Source organism: Salminus brasiliensis, chromosome 5 (assembly GCF_030463535.1).
Source record: "Salminus brasiliensis chromosome 5, fSalBra1.hap2, whole genome shotgun sequence".
Lineage (NCBI taxonomy): Eukaryota > Metazoa > Chordata > Actinopteri > Characiformes > Bryconidae > Salminus > Salminus brasiliensis.
The window spans coordinates 20,924,768-20,941,450 of record NC_132882.1 but is presented as its reverse complement, the minus strand read 5'-3'; the positions used below and the strand labels follow the sequence as shown (position 1 = coordinate 20,941,450).

The following is a 16,683-nucleotide window of genomic DNA, read 5'->3' as shown; positions in this document are numbered from 1 at the left end:
AAAGTGTGAGGGGAAGGAAAGCAGCTTATGTTAAATGTGCACACAAATCCAAATGCCTATATATATATATATATATATATATATATATATATATATATATATATATATATATATATATATATATATATATATATATATATATATATAATGTTCCTGGGCTAATGGTTGTGCATTTTGTTTTTAGTATATTTACCATAGGCCTTTAAGAACTGCTGTCTGTGTTGAAATAGAGCTCTCTGGTCAGTGGACAGTGTAAGGTCAGAGGGAGTTAAAGGGAAAAACAGCACAGGAGGAAATCATTCCAGACCTTATTTGTTGAACAGGGAGTGGAAGCCACTCTGTGGAACGAGATCTTACAGATCTCTCATGGCCTGGAGGATCTCCAGTGCACCGCTGTACGGACCTGCGGTTTGGTGGGGCACTATGAGGGGCATACCTTTACACCTTGCTGCTGGTTAAAAGCCAGGAAAATGACAAATTACACAGCTGTCAATGACAGCCCCCATGGCAAGTGCTCATTTGAGGACCTTGATGTTTACGAGGTGTACCTCCAGTGGAGTGGACTGTGCCACCCCCAGTAGCAGCAGGGTGTGTTTTATGGCTCAGGGGAATGACAGGTTAGACCTTGTGTACGTCTGTTCCTCTGCCCAGCCCTGATCCCACAAACACTAAAATAGCATAGACTCAAGGCCTCAGAACAGGCCCCACACTGTTCAGCCAGGCAAGCATACCTTCACCCATTCTGTCAACAAAGCTAATGAAGCCCATGCTGTTATTGTGATGGAATCATTTATGGCAGTGAACCCTCAATCAGTTTAACAGGGATGTTTTAGCTTTTATTTGCATTGTTTACATGTTGTTTAGTCTCATGTTGCACACGCCAGAACACAGTGTTTAGTCAATCCATCATTCGGTAAAGGGTCACAACTTTTTCACCGATGACGTTCAAGTTAAAGAGTAACAGTCTCCGACCAGATGTTGTCAAGAGATACTTAAGCTTGAATAGAAGCAGTAATTGAGTAAAAATGTAGTGGAAGAAAGCCTTCAATTGTACTTAAGTACACATTTTGCAAAGCATCTACTTAAAAATGCATGTTCTGGAACACTATCTGGCTTCCTAGTGGTTTTTAGTTCTCACAAACAGTTTACAATTACTGAGCTGTGTTCTCACCATTGTACATACAATCATTTACACCTTCAAGGGAGTAAAAAATGAAATATAGAAGCAACTTCTTCAAAGAGAGAATCAACATGGTGTCCAAGCAGAGCCTTGTGTGGTTGGAACAAGGCTGTGTGAGTGTGTATAGAGTACCCAGGTAGCCTGCCCCCCTGTCTTCTGCTGGGAAGAAAAATGTGGGAGATGTCAGCTCTGAGGTCAAAGTCAGAGAGATTGTTTACTAACAGTGTCCAAGCCCTAGGTCCATGTAGATCCTGAAGAGTAAACAAGGCCCAGACTGCTTTGCTTCCATGCATGGCCATGATGTGGCTTTGCAATCATCTGCGGACGGCACAGATTGCTCAGCCAGGGGGTTACCCGCTGAGAGAGAACCGTAGAAGTTGCTCAGTTACTTTGTGAGCTAGTGTGAATGTTCGGATCTGTTTTTAGGCTTTTATCGCTCTTTTTCTGCTCAGTTGCCTCCTCGCTTCCTCTGATAAGACTCATTCTCTCCCTCACTTTCCTCTCCCTTTTGGCTGTTTGGGCTTATCTGATGAAGTGAGAGCCAAAGCCAGAGGCAGCGGCAAGTGCACACGCACAGCTCCTTGAATGCACTTTTCTCCCTGCATTTCAGTGATAAAGTCACTGACACTTCAGGACAAAAAAAATAAAAAACAGCACAGGAGTCTTGACAGGTAGACAGTGTCCTGATCTTGTCTCTGGAATCTGTCATCTCCTTAGCTTTAGCACCTGCACTTCATACTATTGAGTTTGTTTGACCTGATAAAAGGAACCCTTCAACCTACTGCACTCAGAGGCTCCACTAAAATAAAGCAATAGATGAAAAAATTAGGTCATAAAAAGTATTTTGCAGAGACACTTGTGTTCTTATGTTACTGAGATCATTGTTGCACTAAAAGATAAGAGTGTGCATGATTCAATGCGGTGGGGTCTCGATCCGTCCAAAATAAATGTGCCTGAATAGGAGTATCTGAATATGTGCCATATGTGCCATATGGTAATGTTGATATGTATACATGCACACCGTTGGCATGACGATGCACATATTTACAGGTCTGATATGATGAACCTGATATGTAAAGTTATTCTAGAGAGCTGTAATTTCATACCACACTGATTGGTGATAAAGAATGAAAGAAACCTCAGAAATCACAACCTCTAAACTCTAAGGAGCTACAAAAAGAACAATACCATAGAAGCCATTGTTGGTTCCATAAAGACCCCTTTCTGTAAAGCACATTTTAAATGTTTAAACAATACAAAGGTTCTTTACCAATTTAAAGGTTCTTCACATTCACTTGTCTTTTACAGAAATGTGGTATCACTCAAAGATCCCTTTGTAGATTTTTTTGTTAGTCGTTTGTAAGAGTATATGCCATTTCAATTAATAGAACACCCTACAGTTTGAACAGTTGACTGTATTGTTGATGTAGTTTGAATTGAAATGTTTCAAATAAGATTAATTTTATTTATATTGAAATTAATACAGCCATAGTAAAATATGGTTGGCATGTAATCTTCTAAATGATGTAATATAATGTAAAAGGCTTGATGAATTGACCATTATCTTTTCATTGTAATCAAGAAGGTTCACTCCAAACAATGGGAAGATGTTAGTATACCACATCCAATTATTCTTTTTTCATCCTACAGTTTTAAAGCTGCCCGAGGACATGTGAGGACAATACACTTAAAATGTTGATGCACAAGTTTTTTTTTCCCGCAATTTACTTGTATCATGTTATTTTCATTGTGGCTTTCCGACCCTCAAATGATACACAAAAGTGTCCAGTGCTGTATTTTCTCCTTTCTATAAATCAGACTGGGAGCTTTGGGCTGCCTGGATGTCCTCCAGACTGATCACAGCGTATTGGTGTGTTTATCCAAATGCAGCCTTTTACTCTGCCCAGTGTTTGATTTAAAGCATGGCCATGGTTTCTCCTATCTCTACCCTTTTGTCTCTCTTTCTGTTTGTGGTTCTTCGTTCATGGGTAAGTTGTGTCTCAGTGTCTCATTTAAGAAAGAACAGAAAAGGTCTCAAGCATATTTGCTTTTTTGTCTACGAGTATCATGACTGTCTGTCATTTCAGGCTTAACTGATATGCTTTTCATGCTATGAGAGTTCTTTTCTGTAGTGCGTTATGTAGGTCAATAGTTTTAGCACAACTAGGCTTATTACACAACACTTATGCAACCATTAAACTACACATCTAAAGTAACTAAATTAGCTAATTAGGTGTCTTTCAGTCTGGCTAACGTTGTAGTGCATTCTATGATGTACCGGAGATATTATATAGGAGGAGACTATGAATGAAATTACACAATTCAATAATGCACTGTTGTGTTTATGAACACATACAAATGTCTACAGTTACATTGTGAAACAAAGCTTACATATTGTTATGAGAGTGAGGAATTATGAGGAGAAATACTTCCTGCAAGTGTACATACTGACAATGTTAATATTAGCTACCTCACTAACAATTGTAGTTGGCGCAAACCAACTAAAGAAAATGTATAATTTTACATTCTGCTTGTTGTGACATAACACAACTCTGAAATCTTATGGTGGTGGAAAATAATTGCAGTCATCTTAAATAACTGCATGTTGTCAATCATGCAATAATTGCCACAGGCTTAGTAAAAAGGATGTGAAAATGCAAACACAATATAAATACTAAATGAAACAAACTAAAATAAGACATAATGGCACAATGAACTTACATGCTGTCTTCCATCAACATGTTTTTTTTATTAAACATGCAGTTGTTCAGTGTTCAGGATATCCATAGTATATCCATAGTATACTCACAAAAGCATACAGTGATCACAATAAAAATAACATGATATCATCATATTTCCCACCTCTAACATACTGAATGATAAAAGACTGGAAGCCATTAAAGTTTATCAGCACTATATATCAGCCCTATCGTCCTCAGCTGTGTTATTGAAGTTTTGGGGTTATGTTGGCAGTCCGTTGTCTCGTATTACCCTAGGAGATGTTTGACAGCCCAAATCCTTGTCGGCTTCGGGAACAGGAAGAGCCAAGAGTCTGTTTCCCAGTGGGAAGCACAGCCAGCCCGTTTAAAGTGAACCAGAGCGTGATCCGAGTTTGGGCAGGGGATTAGTGCTGTTGTCTGTCGGACTACACTGCAGCAAGACTTGGGGCTAAACTAACAAGCTGTCCTGCTCCCTTTAGCTTAGCCTCCCTTTACCTTCACAAACATGTTGTCTAGGCCTTGACTTTTGATGTTGATCTTACAGACTTCTCTTTATGGAGAGGGACTTAGAAAGTGGCTGCTATGTTAGTCAAGCTCATGTGAGTTTCATTTACCGCAGTCGGTGTACTGTTTCCTTGATTGCAGTTCAAAGGGGCAGTGTTGCATGGTGAGATGATTTTGTCCCAAAGAACTTCAGCTTGCACAGGAAGTTAAACGGCTCAAGCCCTTGGGGACTTCTGTCCTCAGAGTTTTGGTATTCAACCACAAGCTGATCCATCATAGTCACTTCTTTGAAGTCTTTCTTTTTTGGAAGAAGTACATTTACTCACTCTAAAACAAGAGATTATAGGGTGATGTAAGCAAGCTTTTGTATAGTATCCTTGTATATATAGTATATAGACTATCAGCTAAGAAATCAAGAGGTTTAACAAAAATATTACATTTTACAGACAGGCTCATAAATGATTCTTTGCCGTCAATGACTGCCCGAAGTCTGGAACCTATGGGCATCACTAACCCATGGACAGCTTTACCAGGCCTTTACTGCAGCAGCAGCCGCCTTCAGTTGCTTCTTGTTTGTAGGCCTTTCTGCCTTCTGTTTTGTCTTCAGTAGGTGAAAAGCTGCTTAATTGGGTTTTGGGCCATCATTTTCCATCTGTATTTTAAAGCATTGTCTTGTCAGTTTCACATTTGATCTTAAATCTGAGTAAAACGTATAGCTGAGTACACTTTAACAACAACAAAAAAAAAAGTATGAGCATTGCTTAGTCAGAAAGTACTCCATGACTAATTCAGTCTTACTGCCACCTCTTAGCTTTTAAACAAGCCACTCTGGCTGAGTGGTTAGTTCATGTTCCCAGCTTCTGGGTTCAATCACGTTGTGACCCAGGGTCAATGATGACATCATCCCACTTTTCTGAGAAACAAATCTTGAGCGCTTTTGGTTCATTTCTCATGTCCACTCACTCTTGCTGGGCTTGTTGCTTTAACTGTTCTTGTACAATGTTTTAAACACTTAACATAGTGCATAGTAATAACAATGCCAACCATTGACAGAATACATATTTATATCTCAGGCTTTGGAATTAGAACAGACTGATTCAGGCCTATGTATGTGTAGAAATCTTTATCATTTATCTTTTATCATTTTTAGCCTATTCAAACTAACTGAGGTTATCATTGGGTAAATACCAAAGCACTTTTGTAAGTCGCTCTGGATGAGAGCGTCTGCTAAATGCCTTAAATGTAAACATAGAAATGTATGGAACTCAGGGCTGCCTAATCTTTAAAAGTAAATCTGCTTCTGAGATCATAAATATTCTAACATAGTCAGTCACTCTGGTCATATGCAATGCTTTTTGATATACAGTATGAAATTAGGACCAAATATTGTCCAGTTTATTGGTCGATTTCCATTATGCATGCCTATGTTTGCTTCTTTTTATAAATGGTTTATTTTTGCAAACTGTTTTTTTTCATAGCTTTCATTTTTAATGTGGCTCTGCTTTTGCAGGTGGGTTTTCAACTTCACATTAAAAAATCATAATATATATTGTGTTGTCAATAAATATATCAATATATAATACAATTTTTGCCAAATTGCCCACCTTTACTCACCACTTTAGGCAGTGTGAGGTTGATCTCACAGTACATCAGACAGTATGAGGCTTTCAAGCCAACCATACCACACAGGCAAGTAGTCACCACTACACAACTTTGTTGAGTCATGATGGGTGAAGCAGGTGGCTGTTTGGTCGAAGCCCAGGTGCGGCACAGCTGCCCCGGCCTGAACAGTGACCCCACTCTCTTCTGAATGTTTCCTCTCATCTCATACAAACAGTTATTACAGTGGCTGCCTCTGAGCAACTGTGTTTGTAATGATGATGACGCTAGTGTTTGCCATATTAGGTGTGCTGAGAGCTTGCCGTAGCGTGTAAGAGAAGCTAAAAGGCCCTGCAGGGAAAGACTTGAATTCCTTCATTAGTAGGGCTCTAATGATGTAAGACAGGGGCAGCCTCGGGCCGCAGTAGGCCGCAGTAGCCGCTAACACTAATTTACGAGCAGATGTATTGTGAAGGAGCGCTCGGAGAGCCTCTCGGGAAAGGGTGAGCCATGTCATTCTAGCAAAAAGCATGTCAGCTGATTATTTATGAAGCTTGGGAAGGGATGGTGTACTTTTTATCTGAACTCCTCACACCCACACTCACTTGGGCCTTTTTGTCAACCGAGACGAGACACTAGGAAACAGGAGAAGCCGTGGTTTCCCCCTTTCATCCTGCAGCCAGTGATTACGCTATCCCTCAGGGCCTGTGGAATGCAGGCAGCACAAACAGAGTTGGAGGATTGCTCCATTGCACGTGTAATTATTTGAGGACTGCTCAATTGCATGTGTAATTATTATTTTTATTACTGGGTGGTAGAAATAGATCTGCTGGGTTAGCCTCGCTCGAGGAGCATATCACTTCATGTACAGCTTTCTCTTACCTCCTTTGTGGTGTTTAGCAATCTGATCATTCTGCGACGAGGCTGGAACAATAGTTTGGGACAAGTGTCGTATTAAAGGTCATGTTAGTATATGGGTTACATTTATGGGCGTAAGTAATGTGTAAATGATTATGCGTGGTGTGGCGGTTTATATTTAAAAAAGGCTGAGCTCAGTATCTTTGCTCACCCACCACAACAGACACTATACACACACCCTGCTCTTTTCTGCTCATCCTCTCCATAGGTGGTCTGTACATCTCCCCCCCCCCCCCCCCCCCATAAATGGTCCTCGCATAAATATTTACAGGTGCAGCAGGCAAACATTTGCCCTTTCAGCAGCTTCCTTTTTTTCAGCTGATTTCATTCATCAACTTCATTCAGCTGTGGGGTTTCTGCCACAGCCAGGGGCCCTTTAACATTTTTTCATTTGAAGTTTTAGGTGCAAATGTGTTCTGGAACTAGGGGTGTAGGAAAAATATCAATAGCATATATCACAGTATATATTTGTAACCCCTGTATTGTGATATCTATGGTATAAGAAGGTTCTTGCCCTCTCTAGAACCATAATAAGGAGCATTGTGGTTTAGTGAGTGGCAGTATCTCTCTAACACCAGCTGTCTCTCTCTCTTTCTCTCTATCCTGACCTGCTATCAGAGAGCTATAAAACGTAATGAGAGTTTTGTTTAGTGTCTCATCAAAGACCTATCTCTTTGTATGTGTGTCACTCTCACCCTCCCTCCCACCTGCTTCTTTACACATCTGTGGTTAACGGTTCTCTTCTGTGTCTCTCTGTGTGTGTGCCTACTTTGTGTGTAACAGAGACCGACCAGGAAATCATGAGTGAGCGCTTTGACTGTGACAACTGCAAGGAATCCCTGTATGGCAGGAAGTACATTCAGGCCGAGGACAATCCATACTGCATTCCTTGCTATGACAGCCTGTTCGCCAACACCTGTGATGAGTGCAAGGAGCTCATTGGTCATGATGCAAGGGTGAGAACATTACTCTTTTAAATTCCCATTGTTGAAAGTAATCTTTATTCAAATAGCACTTTATAGCACTCACAAAGTGCTTTACAAGCAAAATAATAAAAAAAATACATGTATAAAAGTAAATAAAATAATCTACATCAAAAAAGGTATCAAAAAACTGATATCATCACAGTTCAGACACTTCTGAAAGCAAGAGAATAAAAACTGGTTTTTAAACATTTCTTAAAAACATAAACTGATGCTGAAGGTCTGATGTCAGCAGGGAGATCATTCCACAGTCTGGGAACATAAGCTGCAAAAGCCCTGTCACCCTTTAACGTTAGTTTAGTTAGTGAAAACAAAGCCGTGATTTCATTTGATATAACTGAGAGATTACAGGGATGAATATAAACAGCTATTACAGACATAAACAAATGTATGTGAAGTTTCAGTAAAGTAAAATAATAAAACTTAATGTTATAATATTAAAGTAAAAAAATAAAATATAAAAGTTTTGGGCGCCTGGGAAATGTATAATTAACTGACAGTGTTCATTTACTCAGTAAAACAATAAAATCAGAATATATACAAAAAGTAATGATAGTTTTACATTGCTGTGTTCATAAAAAAAAACTCCAAAGCTCTCCTCATAGTAGTCTAGTATTATTTGTAGTTGTCATCCAACACCTGGTTTGGGAAATCAGTACTTAATGATGTTAAATCAGGTGAGCTGGTGATAAAATCTAACAAATCCGAGTGCTGGCTGAGGGGCATCCAGGAGAAATCTGGAACCAAGCTTTGTTCTAGCTCACAAGATCTCAACTACATTCTTGAAAATGAGAAATACCTGTTACTTCTTACTGTGTTTGTTTACCTGCGTCTGTTCTAATGTAGTCTGATATTTATACAAGCAAAAGCTCTCTTATTGCTGTGATAAATGATTTTCAATGTGTTTTAGTGCTTAAAACATCTGCACAGTACTGTATATGAACAAATGTATATATTATTTATACATAAAAATCCTCTTAGTAAAACAGACCACACAGCAACTGCTCAACCGGTTCTCTAAGTCTCTGTGTGTTTAACACGTTAACAATCCCAGGACCCAGCATTAAGCACTTCTGTGACTTCCTTTTAAAATTCTCAGCTCATTTGCATTGTAGTCATTGTTAATGTTAATGAATAATAAGCCTTATGGTGTAATATGGCTAAGGTTTAAAGCAGTTAAACCACTCGACAGCAGGCTTTTGCAGTGGCAAATTTTCCCCCAGATAGTGCTTACAGTGGCATGTATGCAAAACTTGCTTGCTTATGCTTGTTTAACACTGTACTGACATTAATAAAGAATAGGCCAGTATCTTGACATTAGGCCATTAGTCTACTGCACACTTCGCGTCATTACACAGCAAACATCAACAGCACAACTGAAGCGATGCAAGTATGTTTTTTTTTTTTTTTTTTACCAGAAGTTCATGTGGCATGGCAGCAAAGCTGAACACAAGTGATACATGATGCACACACACAGCTCACGATAAGCTCAAAGCTTTGAGTGTAGCGACCGCACCATCGCTCACACTACACTCAATGTTAAAAGCTTGCTATGTGCTGTCAGTGCAGCAGAGGACCACTGTGGTTCCTGCTTCCGATGTAAAAATGTGCTAAACTTAGCTGTTCTTTCATGGAAAAATGCCCTGTTATGGCGGCGACTTTCCCATTACGGTGCTCGGCATGCTACAATAGCGCTACTGCAGTGACCCTTGTCTGCGGAATCAACAGTTCTAAAATCATATTGCATCGTGTAATGAATCAAAATAGCACATGAAAACAGTGGTCTGGTTCATGGAGAATACACAGCAGCGCAGTGTCTTTGGGCACTGAGACGTTTTCAATTAGAAATAATCAAAATAGCAAAGTATGTGAGTAAAGCATTCGGCAGCACTTCACCCGCCGAAATAAACCGTTAATCCTCCCCAACCAATTAAAGGGCAAGTTTAATCCCCTGTAAATGAAAAGTACAAACAGCAAAAGCAAATCATGTTGAGCCATAGTAAACAGAAGCCAGGAAATGACTCTAGAGTCATGTCGGAGATTCCGATCACATTCTGGACACGCACCCGGCAGAATGATGAGTTATTGACACTGAGGGACAGCACACAATAAATAAACCATGTTTGTCTTGGCTGTGTAACACACAAGCTATAAATTCCTTTTGCTCTGTCTTATTACTTTTACATAAGCCCCTCCACATACACACAGATACTGACACATGCCTAAACACACTTAAACACACTAAAGTTAGACATGTGGAGTTGATTTTCACATTGTCTGATGTGTTCATTAGAAATGTCTTTGGTTACAAGAGGAACTCATTAGTCTTATTGCTAGACAGAAAAGCCAGTTTTCTGATGCTGCCTAATCCACCAGAATCCAGAAGATATTTCAGTTTAATGAAGTTACTTCATCGATAGATACTGTGCACATGCACATGGACGCCTCTGAGCTAGAGAAAAGCCAATTCATAGGCCTGTTTTTTTTTTGTGTGTGTGTGTGTGTGTATATATATTTAGGAGCTGTTCTATGAAGACAGGCACTACCACGAGCACTGCTTCCGGTGTTTCCGCTGCGACCGCTCACTCGCCGACGAGCCTTTCACCAGCCAGGATGACGCCCTGCTCTGCAACGACTGCTACTGCAACGAGTTCTCCTCCAAATGCGTGGCCTGTGACAAGACCGTCATGCCTGGTACGCAGGACCTGGCCTCAGCACTGCCTCTGCAGACATGAGTCATATCATGACAGTGTGTGTCGCTTCTTTTTGTTGACATATTAAGTGTAAGACCACAAGTTCTCACACTGTGCTCACAGGAGACCACAGTTCGTCAGGCAACATTACTGTCACAAACCTGAACACTAAAGTATGATGGCTAAGAGGAGAATGGAGTGAAGAACCTGAAATTGCCAGCACAAAGACTAAGCTCACACAGCTATAGGAAGGAAGAGAGAGACAGCGAGAGAGACAGAGAGAGAAAGAGAGAGAGAGAGACAGACAGACAGAGAGAGAAAGAGAGAGAGAGAGAGACAGAAAGTTAAGCAGTCAGCACCAAGGCTAGATGTGACAGAGTAATTGCCAGTTTGCCGATCCTAGCTGTCTCCCAGCCAAATCCTCGTACGTGGCGGTCTGCCAAGCGTCTGATGAGAGGAGGAGATAAGCCTGTAAACTATTTCAGCAGGCCTGTATCAGCCAGAAGAAAAGAGTCATAAAACGGTAAAGGATTCCAGGCATAAATATGTGTTTTTCTTCTCACATTTATGTAAAACAAACGTCTTCAGTAAAAAAGAAAATAGTTGGGGGTTTTTTGCATCTCACAAAACGGGTCATTCAGCGTTAAATATTTCTACTGAAATAATCCACAATGTGAACGCAGAAGAGCTCACTCTGATCCAACAGAGCAAGGCTTTGTCTCATTCGTTTCACAGTCAGGCTTTCACTTTGGAGAAAAACACATAGTTAGTGGTCAGGACCTCTGATCATGAAGTAGAGTCGACAAGTCAAAAACAATACCTCGCTGTCTCAGTTCTACAGAATTTCACTTGTACACACTTTGCATACAAAAGTATGCTCCTTTTTTTTACTTGAATTTCAACCCCCAAGTTGTCTACACTGCATAAGTGGCTTCTTCTGTAGTCTCCCCTTGGAGTCCCCAACTTAAAAGAGATCCTCTAGCTGTAACAGACTATTTCTTCAAAAAGGCCAGAGGATTATATCTCTATCTCCCAGTTGCAGAGTAAAGCTGCGCTGATCCTTTTAATGTGGCCTCCCTGAGGAGGATCTCAGCTGACCTTTTGATCTGTAGAACTTGTGAACATTTATTGGACTTTGAAGGACACTTGTTGACCTTAATGATGTCAGATAATCACTTAAAAAGCTTGCTGCATGTTGTTATAAATTATTTTTATTCATATATATGATTGATGTGGCCTAGGTCATGATGCTGTTTTATGCTAACTGTTTACTGTAATGGGCACTTGAATTAGCTAGGCACATCTAAGTGTCAACTCCTTCTCAGGGTCAGTGTCACTGTCTCTCTCTCTCCCTCTCATACAGTCTCTGACTCTCTCTCTCTGTTCCCCCCCCAGGCACAAGGAAGCTAGAGTATGGTGGCTCCACATGGCACGAAGGTTGTTTCATTTGTAACAGCTGTGAGCAGCCTATCGGCTCCAAGTCCTTTATCCCAGATAAAGATGATCACTACTGTGTGCCGTGCTATGAGAACAAGTTTGCCCCACGCTGCACTCGATGCAAACAGGTCAGTGGCAGGTCTTTAACACAGAACCCTGGCTTCTAGCTTCTAGTTCCCCCCATGTGTTCCTAATCAGTCAGAAGCCAAATTCCTCCTCAAAGCCGTAGCCGTGACGCCATTCCTGTTTCCTGCTGTCTGTCAGTGTCCTTGCTGTTTGTCACCACTTGATATAAAATGCCAGTTTCAAATTTGCTCCGGCACACACTTTATCACAGTTGCCAAAAGCTACTTAAGATACAAAAGGAGACATTTGTCTCACTTTTACCTAAGATATTATTTGTAGTGCTTCTTTCTAAAGGCCTCTTTTCTGTAGTTGACATTTCATGTTAAAACTGTTTCCTACCTTGCTTTTAAGGTTTTGTGCTAAATTAGCGAGCTTCACACATACTTACCTCTGCGTGACATAAAGCAGCACAGCAGCGTGACTGCTACCGCTTGCCAACATTGGCTATTCAAACAGTGTTTGCACTATTACAGCAAGCTTACATTGACATAAAAAAATAGCTTTAATGTTTGCTAATATCTTATAGTGTTATAGTGGTCATATATTGTACTTTATATGTACTTTATGTACTGTTTTGCCGGAATTCATACCATTTTTATTAGTTTTCATAGTGTTACCACACTGTGGTACGTGTGAAGTAGGTCCGACTTAACATTCAGATCTCTTCTTAACTCCTTAAACCATTTAAACTCTGTATGTAAGCTCTTACCTCACTACTGTCATAATTTACATCGGTTTTATGGGCCATGAAATAGAACCCTGTGGGAATCGGTTAAGCTAAATGGCTGTTCAATAGCTTTTGCTCTAGGATTACTAACTGCATCATTAATCTACGGTTTAAGAGGTTAAACTCATTAATATCTGCCACCACAATAGTTATGTAGACGTGGGGCATAGTGAAAAGTATTAGAATGCAAGACTGGATGTTTCTTTGTGTTTCTGCATTGTGTTTTCTGTTACTATGTCAAGTCAGGGTTTATTTGTCATTTGTGCAACATTTATGCATTGAAATGCTTGTAGTGAGACTCAGGTAATCATTCTGTAGCCATAATATACTAAATATATAGAACTAAATATACTGACTTATAAACATTTGAATCCTGTTGTACAGATTAGTGAATGTAGTGTTCAGAGTCTTGTCTTATTGGTGTAGCATAGTGTGCTTATCTGGCCAGGAATCAAACACAAGTTTGCCCTGGGGAATCATGTGTTGTTATCCACTATGCTACACCCACCACCAGACAGAGACAGAGTAGACAGCAGGCAAAACATGCTGTTTTTGTCCTGCTATTAAAGGGTTATAAGAGTCACATGTAGTCATTATAAAGCTGTGGTGGACAAGTTCACAGTGCATGTGTTTGTTAGTGACACAGTCTCTGTTTCAGGTCTTGGCCAAAGGTGGAGTGACCTACCGTGACGAGCCTTGGCATAAGGAGTGCTTTTTGTGTACAGGCTGTAAGGTCCAGCTAGCCGGCCAGCACTTCACCTCCCGAGATGATAGTCCATACTGCCTCAAGTGCTTTGGCAACCTCTACGCCAAGAAGTGTGAGGCGTGTAGCAAACCAATCACAGGTAGAGTGGAGTAGACTACAGCTGCATATGGAATGATTCAGGTTAATGCCAGTCCTTGACTCATGCTTATATATATATATATGTGTGTGTGTGTGTGTGTGTGTGTTTCAGGTTTTGGTGGAGGGAAGTACATTTCGTTCGAGGAACGGCAGTGGCACCAGACATGCTTCACCTGCACCAGATGCTCGGTGTCGCTTGTCGGGGCTGGATTCTTCCCTGAGAAAGATGAGATCCTTTGTCGTGACTGCAACAGCAATCTATAGAGCCTCCATCCACACTCCACACATGCATATACACACACAAACACGTGCCTGCATGCCTCCACACTTACAGACCCAGAGCTTCCACACATACTGATCCTGCTCAGTAAACACTGCTGTATATACAAGCTGTCCTACTCGCATTTGATACTCCAGAAGGACTCAGATATACAACATTTACGACATATTGGAGGCATGTGCGATATCATGCAAAGTTCCCTGATATGTTTGTTTGTGTAGAAAAGGGGGCAGTTCGCTATTTGAAGTCTATGCAAGACCAGGCTTGGAAGAAATAAATCTATGCAGACTTGTGCCTTATGAGCTAGACTATTGCTCACCCTCTGGGTGTTTTTTAGCATTTTGTATTAACTTTTGCCAATTTCCTTTCCTAGATTTATTTATAACCACTTCCCTGTTTTATAGCACCAGCCAAAGAACATTTCAAAGTGTCAGACTCTGTCTTCATGACCTCATAGATTCCTTAGTTGGCTGGTGCATTGCTAGCTTTTGTGAGCTAAAAAGAAGCCCATTGGGTTTTGTTCTATTCAGCGACATTGTGGCGGCACTTCACAGACGGTAAAAGCAGTACTGCACTGCTGAAGCCACACTTTAGATGAACAACATGAGTCTCATCCCTGAAACTTTAAATATTAGACCTAGCAATACGTTTTAACATCTTTAATTCAATGAAGAGAAAGTTCCACCCGTTCCTTGTTTTTGTCTTGTTCTGCATTTCTGCCACACGATTGGTAAAACACCAAAACGGATCCATGAGCATCAAATACTACAAAGGGCTTATCCTAACAAATAGTTATGAGATTCATCACTTTACTTATGTCCAATGCAAAATAACGTTTTGGAATATTTGGTAGAGGCCACAGGAAGTGATAATATGACTGGTGATTTGAGTATAAATATGAAAAAAGTTGAGTGATTGAACGCTGTAGTGTGTGAGCACTTTTGATGCGGTGTTTATTTGTATGTTTCACTGTTTTGTTACTGAGCATATTGTAACTTAGCAATCCAAAAGACATTTCATACTCTGTGGAGTGGAGTTTTCGAATTACTTGTTTGTATAACAAAGAAAAAGAACTAAAACATGGAAAAATGAAGTTGTTGTGTTTTCCAGAAAACGTTCATGCATTTGCACTATGGCTCGAAATGACATCTTGTGCACAGGCAGTAGTCAAAGAAATTAATCGACACAACATGCACATACTGTAAATAAACAGAGCAGCGCCACTGCCATTTTCCTTACACTCAATAATCAAGGTGCGACAAAGTATTTTTTGAATGATGCCATAGAAGAACCACTTTTGGTTCCTAAAAAACACATGTATGTAAAAGAGTGAGTGTGAAGAACTTTACATTGGTAAAACCTCACATCCGATGTTTTTGGATCCAAAAGTGGTTCTTATATGGTTCTTCAAATAACCTTGTAGCACTGGGGTGTATCTGCTTGCTGATTCCCTTTTCATTTGTCTAACACACTTCCTCACTGCTCAGCAGGCATAGCTTTTTTTACTGTAGTCTTTTATGAGCTTTGCATTTCTTTTTATTTTCTTTGAGCCATATTTGCTAAGAGTGAATGACCGGGCGAGTCCCACAGAAACATATGTTTAAATGAAAATGTTGGCAGGATGGTATGCATGCTGTTCTCAATTTTTTTATCATTTCCTATTCAGGCTCTAATGATTATTTTTCTATGCCTGATGATATTATTACTAATTTCACCTTTGGAATATGTCATAAGTATATGTATTCACTTTGAGCTTTGATGCTGGCTAGTCAGAGTTAGCTAATGCTTTTTTATTTTTATTTTTTTTATTTTTTTTTTTTGATAACTGTCTTACAGACATTACTATTGGAAGTGCGGTAATGATGCTTATTCAGATACATTCAAATGTTTGTTGATATTATTTGTTAATAAATATTTTATGAATGAATATTGTTTTCTCAGTGGAGTATTCTCTGAGTGTTTTTATTTTCTGATTTTGTTTCAGACAAAGGAAACCCCTTTGTTAATTAATTTTCATTCATAGAACAAACAGCAATAAATGTTTTACCAGGGTTACCAATAATGTTAATTGCAATTGCATATCTTCTGCTTTTTTGCACATTCTGATGACCTCTTTTGCTCACATTTGTTTTTAAACTAATAAAGATGTTGCATTTATAACTGCTATTACAGTCTAAAAAAGGTGGTTCTTTAAGGGTTCTTATAGAGGGTTCAAAGGTTCTGTATAGACCCCCATGACAACTCAAATAACCCTTTGAATGCATCAGTGGTTTTTTCACTGGTGAAATAGTTCTTCAAATACAAAAAACACCTCTTAAAGATGGTTCTTTGTTGTATCTGTACTTCACAGACAAAGCGTTCCACTACAACCCTGTTGCTCAGTTATACTATTTTGGTCAGGTGAAAAAAAAAATGAACCAAACCTGCCAAGCTCAATAGTTTCATTTATTGTCAGTATTTTCAAGCATACCAACAGGTAAGGTCTGCATTTTGAGGATGTTTGATTTGATTGTTTGATTATTGTTTGATGTTTGATAATTACCACGTTGGATCAGACATACCAAGTGATTCTTACTTAGGTATATTGTTCAAGGGTGACATAAGGGGTAATGTGAATGGAAACTTGTGACCTATTGCAGAAAACAGGGTTGAATAGTATTGCACTAATAAAA

The 16,683-nt window shown here is 39.7% G+C and overlaps 1 protein-coding gene across 1 annotated transcript in view; it reads left to right on the top strand.

Annotated features, from left to right (window-relative positions):
- The window catches only part of fhl3a (four and a half LIM domains 3a), a 36,841-nt gene extending 20,971 nt beyond the window's left edge, over positions 1 to 15,870 (top strand). Inside the window, exons 2-6 of the mRNA XM_072678829.1 lie at positions 7,705 to 7,877; positions 10,424 to 10,598; positions 11,993 to 12,162; positions 13,546 to 13,732; positions 13,844 to 15,870. Of these exons, the coding sequence (XP_072534930.1) occupies positions 7,722 to 7,877; positions 10,424 to 10,598; positions 11,993 to 12,162; positions 13,546 to 13,732; positions 13,844 to 13,995 (840 nt within the window). The 5' untranslated portion in view covers positions 7,705 to 7,721 and the 3' untranslated portion in view covers positions 13,996 to 15,870. The remainder of the gene's footprint in view (positions 1 to 7,704; positions 7,878 to 10,423; positions 10,599 to 11,992; positions 12,163 to 13,545; positions 13,733 to 13,843) is intronic.
- Positions 15,871 to 16,683: the final 813 nt, after the last annotated feature.